Here is a 6,151-nt window from a genome sequence, read left to right on the forward strand (position 1 = left end):
CTTAGGTTAAGGTCAAGAAACAAATATTTATCAGGTGCCGCCTCTGTCCAGGACAATGCTGGAATAATGAACCATGTTTGGCCCTGTGTAACTAAAACTACTTTTACCTACATTTTCTCATGTACTGGTTAGGAGGCTTATATGAGACAAGTGTCGCTGTGGATTGACATGCACTGCCCCTCTCCAAAATTCATTTGCTAAGACTCTAACCCCCTTTGTAACACTGTTTGGAGACAGAGCTTTATTTAGGTTAGATCATAAAGATGGGTCCCTAATCCAATAGGATTCCAGGTCTCTCAAGAAGAGAAAGAGGGAGCCATTGCTCTCCTGGTGCGCATGCACTAAAGACAGACCATATAAGGACCATATAAGGACACAGCAAGAAGACAGCCGTCTATAGGATAGGAAAAGGGGTGTCACTGGAACCTGACCATGCTGTCCCCCCGGCCTTTTCTAGCCGCCGGAGCTGTGAAGAAATAAATTTCTATTGTTTAAGCCACACAGTCTATTTTGTTTGAGTAGCCTGAGAAGACTTAAGAGTGAGGTGGGAACAGCAAAGCCTTTTGAAGCCAGACTTCTTGAAATAAAGTCCCGGCTTTCCTGCTCAGTAGCGCTAAGACTTTAGGCAAGTTATGTGACTTTCCTGTGACTCAAGTTCCTCATATATAAAATGAATTCCTACATTTTTTTATTATTTGAGGGAAAAGTACTTGGGACAACGATTCTCACATGTATACTGTATATATGTGTGAGTTTGTTTTTATGGTATATTTTAGATTTATAATGCAAAATATGAATTTTTTCTATAAAAAAATCCCATTCTTTGTTATTTTTACAGCAATGATATAGTCTGTCCATTCCATAACCCAACCCTAAATCACTGACATTTAATGGCACAACTTCTAAGGAATCACCAAAGTTCAGGGAAACCAAATACACGTTAAAAGAGAGTCCTCAGTAAGATGCACTTGTAATCTAAGGAGAAAAAATTTTCAAACAGAGGGTCAGAAGTAGGCTGTGAAATCAATCTCATGATTTACAACCAGCCTTTTTAAAAAATAAAATAAGCAGAGAAAAAATTTTCAAACAGAGGGTCAGAATGTATTAGTAGGCTGTGAAATCAATCTCATGATTTACAACCAGCCTTTTTAAAAAATAAGCTAAATTAAAATATATCAGAGAGCCCTTAAGGTAGCATTGTTTTCAGAGTTTTTGTTTCAGATGTTTGTGTGTAGGTGCACATGTGGGCGCATGGATGGAAGCAGAGTGAAAGAGATTACTTTGCAATCATAAAGTCTCATCATCTGATTTCCTCTGAAGTATTTCAGAAGAATGAATACATTATCGTAATCTTTCTTTCCCCACAGCTCTGTAGACACATCTGCCAGGCCACTCCTTTTAGAGATATGGGTCTGTGGTTTCCAATGAGCTCTTCATATACGGGTTCCTGCCTCACATTTTATATTAAGGGGAGGGACTGTATTTGTTTCCTTGATTTTTTTTTTTTTTTTTACAGTGAAGTGTGAAGGAGATGGGGGTGGGCATAGGGGTAAGGTGTAACTAATGAAATCAGAAACAAAACTAAGTTTAGGACGCCAGCCACAAGGGGCCTGATTTTGGCCAAGCAGATACCATGTGTGAGATCCATATTATTTACTTGAGGGTCTGCTATCAAGCTGTAGAGACTGAGAAGTTGTTTTAGTCACAAACAATCCACCTGTCTGTAGATCATGGTTTATTAGATTGTGTTTGCCCAAATAAGGTGGTACCGTACCTGAAGTTTTTTCAACAATTCTAAAAGCATCTTTCAAGTCTGCACTGAGACCTCTAAGATATCTGTGTTACTTCCCTCATGTACATAAATAATTTTCAACTAGAATAAAGGTGTGAATAATTTATTTTTTCCACTGACTGGAAGCCAACCATTTGGAAGACCACTCAGGAGAAATGAGATAAGTCTTTTGTTAAAAATTACTTTTATATTTACAAGGAAAAGAGGAAGTTTTGTTCTTCTCTTTGAATTTTGGTGACAATTGAGAGCTTTATTGAATAGCTTTGGCATGCAGAGTCATTTTTCATTAAAAACTGAAAAGGCATCTGAAATCTGTATCTCTATGGGTTATTCGGCAGTGGAACCTGGGCAATTCTGTGCAAGAGATTTTTGAGATATTCAATTTTTGGAAGAGAAACAAACACAAATGCTCCTCCTCCAAGGGGCGGGGGCGGTGCCTGAGCGATGAACCAATCACAGCGCGCCCTGCCCTATATAAGGCCCTGAGGCCCAACCCCCACCCTCCGCACTTTACCGTACTTGCTGAGTGGTGTCTTCTGCTCTTTTTTGCTGTTATGTCTGAGACGGTGCCTGCCGCTACAGCCGACCAGGTTCCGGTTTCCATGGAGAAACCTCCAGCTAGGAAGCGGGGAAAGAAGCCGGTTGGCTTGACGGGTGTGAATCGGAAGACAGTAAGCGCATCAGTGTCCAAGTTGATTACTGAGGCGCTTTCGGTCTCCCAGGAGAGAACTGGTATGTCCTTGGCTGCGCTGAAAAAAGCGCTAGCAGCCGCAGGTTATGACGTGGAGAAAAACAACAGTCGCATCAAGCTGGGTCTCAAGGGCCTGGTGACCAAGGGGATCCTGGTTCAGACTAGGGGTACCGGTGCCTCTGGCTCTTTCAAGCTCAGCAAGAAGGCTGCTCCTGAGCTTAGTAAGGGAAAAGTCAAAAAACGTGCTTCTGCGAAGAGTAGGAAGCTGGTCTTATCCAGAGATTCAAAGTCTCCGAAGAATGGCAAAACCAACAAAAGAGCTAAGAAGCCAAGGACCACGGCGGCTCAGAAAGCTGCTAGGAACGGGCAAAAAGCTAAAAGAACCAAAGACAAGCAACAACGGAAGAGCCCAGTGAAGGCCAGGGCAGGAAAGCCCAAAACTGGGAATCCTAAGTTGACCCAGCAGAAAACTAATACTAGGAAAGCAACAACCAAGAAGTAACATTTCTTCAACAACCAGTTTTCATAGAACCCAAAGGCTCTTTTCAGAGCCACCTAAGTGATTTTAGGAGGGTTGTAACATCGTTTCCAGAAGTCTCTGGAAGAAGACTATTGGTTAACATAAGTGTTTGATAAATGAACCTGTGATGTGGTGAAATGTATCTTACTGGACATACAGTACAGATACTTTAGCGTGGTTATTGTCCAATTCCAGAGAATTGTCCATCCTAACAAAACCAGGGCACATTCCTTAAGTTCTTAAATGCTCTGAGAATACTGGAAGGGGCAGCCATTCTCTTCCCTAGGAGGATCTTGCCGATCTAGGGATCAAACCCAGGTATCTTGCATTAGCAGGCATATTCTTTACCATCTGCACAGCTAGAGAATCCCTCTTTGAGAGCTACTACGTTTAAAGTTTAGGTCTAGTTTCTGAGCGGAGATCAGCTATGTTTTACCATGTTTTCTTCACCTAATTCTACAGTATGTACTTTTCTGTATCATTCTGCATAAGGGTTCTGAACTCCGTATCCATGGACTTAACAGGGGTTAATATAGGGAAACCAAGGTCTCAATTTGGGTTAGTGGGAAGTTTTTTTTACTTACTAAACATCTTTCCACTGTGATTTTGTGTAAAGCAAATGGTTTTCGTTTTACATTTGCAAGAATATTGAAATTTTTGTCTTCGTTACTATGAAAGCTGTGATTATTTTCTATATGTTAAGCACATATATTAAAATTTGGTTTTGTAATATAGTCTTAATATAATTGTGGTTGTCAATGAAGAGTGTCTTGTTCATATTGCCCTACACAGGCTGAAAAATGTTAAACCATGTATGGAGATGTTGGGAGCTCAATGTGACCTTTAAATTACAAACCTGCTTGTATTAGGAAAAGCATCTTTTCCACTTTAAACAATTTAGTTTGTTTTTACTTAACTTATAATTTAGCCTTAAAGATCCTCGTAAATAATACATTTATACTGTTCATCTTGTTTTGGGCCTTGGTATTTGGGGCGACTTCGAACAAACTCAATGCAAAACTATGCAGTTTCACATACAGCCATGTTCTACAGATGATTCACTAGGACATATACTGTCTGAATTCATTTGTATAGTCGGACCTCTGAAGAAAAATTATTTCCTGTATGGAAAAGGACTAAACACAATGGTTTCGACTTTTATAGAATCAACCACAGCCCAGAACTCTCGGTAAAGTGGCCACTGTTTTACAGAGTCGGGATAGTGAAGGAAAATTATTCACTTGCCAAAAAAGGCAGTTAAGCCCATTTTCTGTACCCGAGACTCACCGCAGGTGAAGAGGAGGCTGGCTTCATCCCATCCAGCAGTGGGCCGACTGCCAAGCACTACTCGAACCTCTGCGGAACCGGTTAGACCACTCTGTGCCTTTGTTCCAGCGTCCTTCAGAGCCTGGCATAAATCGTATTGTTCCGGGTACCCTATGAAGCTCCATGCCTTGGCTAACAGGAAAGCGGATTTTTTTCCACCACAGTGAGAATCGGCCAATGAAAGCTTGTCCCCAAAGAGCCCTTATTTACATAGCTATGTATGGTGTGGGCGAGAACGCAAAGCTCTGTGCCATTAAATCCGCCAGTCAACCAGTTTGAAGGCCGGACATTGAAATACACAAAACGCCAGTATTTTTATTGGTTGTTTAGCCGAGTCTAAAACCCTATTTCCATTATGAAAAAGTTACACTTCCCAACCCCTCGCAGTATGGATACGGAACTGCCTTAAGGCAACTCCTTTTCCCAGTTAAAATACTTCCTTACTCACATCTCGGTAATGTCCAACAGCTCTTTAGCGAATATTTGGGCGGCCCTGAAAAGGGCCTTTAGGTTCTCGAACGTTTAAAAGCAGATACTTTGCTCAACCACCAAAACCGTAAAGAGTACGGCCCTGACGTTTCAGCGCGTAGACGACGTCCATGGCGGTAACAGTCTTGCGCTTGGCGTGCTCCGTGTAGGTGACCGCGTCACGGATCACATTTTCCAGAAACACTTTCAGCACCCCACGAGTCTCTTCGTAGATAAGACCGGAGATTCGTTTGACCCCACCACGCCGAGCAAGACGCCGGATAGCTGGTTTAGTAATACCCTGGATATTGTCCCGCAAAACTTTGCGATGGCGCTTAGCGCCTCCCTTACCAAGACCTTTACCACCCTTACCACGACCAGACATGGTTGCTGCCGCTGTGACTCCACGGACGTGTCACCGCCCTTTAAATAGCATTCTAGCGGACCTGATTGAAAACAACACGCTCAGGTGGCTTTTCCAAATTAGGTCATCAGGGGGGTGGGGCAAGGAGAAGGTTATTAACATTTCAGTGTTTTCATTGGTCAGGAAACCTCGGTGTTCAGTTGAGCTCTTGGCAGGGGAGGTGGCCTTCAATCGAATGAAAACTTTAGTTTCTCTTTTGCATTTTTTTCTGTGCCCATTTGCAAGTTGAGTGTTTTCTTATCAGCTCGAGGACATGGAGCAAAGAGCTCCACTGCAAATTTCTTTTTTATAACTTTTTGTTGTTGTTCAGTCGCTCAGCCGTGTCTTACTCTGCGACCTTCACCATCTCCGTGAACTTGCTGGAATTCATGTCCATTGAGTCGGTGATGCCGTCCAACCATCTCGTCCTCCCCTTTTCCTGCCTTCAATCATAGCTCGGTAATTAACAAATTAGGGCTTCCCAGGTGGCTCAGTGGTAAAGAATGCGTCTGCCAATGCAGGAGACGCGGGTTCCATCCCTGAATAGAGAAGATCCACTGGAGGAGGAAATGGCACCGCACTCCAGCATTCTTGCCTGGGAAATCCCATGGACCTACGACCCTGGCGGACTACAGTCCATGAGGTCGCAGAGTTGGACACGACTGAGCACGAGCAAGCAAAACTAATAAATTAGATAATGGTTCTTTGGGGGATGTAAAAATAATATGTAAAGGAACATAGACTTATAGGTGATGGGACTTTCCCTTTCCATTCGTTTGTTTCAATTTTAAAGGCCGCATTTTAATGAGACAAACTATAAGCCTGGCCATAAAGAGGCTCTGGTACTAAAACTCCTGTATATGGAAAGACTAAAAAAATAGACAAACAATTGCAAATTAAAACTATTTTCTTCTCTTTTTCCATTCAAACATGTACTGCATGACTCCTTTT

At 42.3% G+C, this 6,151-nt stretch overlaps 2 protein-coding genes across 2 annotated transcripts; one reads left to right on the top strand and one right to left on the bottom strand.

The window, feature by feature from the left end:
- The first annotated feature begins 82 nt into the window (after positions 1-82).
- On the top strand, positions 83-4,785 carry H1-6 (H1.6 linker histone, cluster member). The gene has a single exon (XM_061147432.1). The coding sequence runs from the start codon at positions 2,347-2,349 to the stop codon at positions 2,983-2,985; it is 639 nt and encodes a 212-aa protein (XP_061003415.1). The 5' UTR covers positions 83-2,346; the 3' UTR covers positions 2,986-4,785.
- Positions 4,786-4,811: 26 nt separating this feature from the next.
- On the bottom strand, positions 4,812-5,192 carry LOC133059853 (histone H4). The gene has a single exon (XM_061147452.1). The coding sequence runs from the start codon at positions 5,180-5,182 to the stop codon at positions 4,871-4,873; it is 312 nt and encodes a 103-aa protein (XP_061003435.1). The 5' UTR covers positions 5,183-5,192; the 3' UTR covers positions 4,812-4,870.
- Positions 5,193-6,151: the final 959 nt, after the last annotated feature.

Source organism: Dama dama, chromosome 7, assembly GCF_033118175.1.
Source record: "Dama dama isolate Ldn47 chromosome 7, ASM3311817v1, whole genome shotgun sequence".
In the NCBI taxonomy this organism is placed as follows: domain Eukaryota; kingdom Metazoa; phylum Chordata; class Mammalia; order Artiodactyla; family Cervidae; genus Dama; species Dama dama.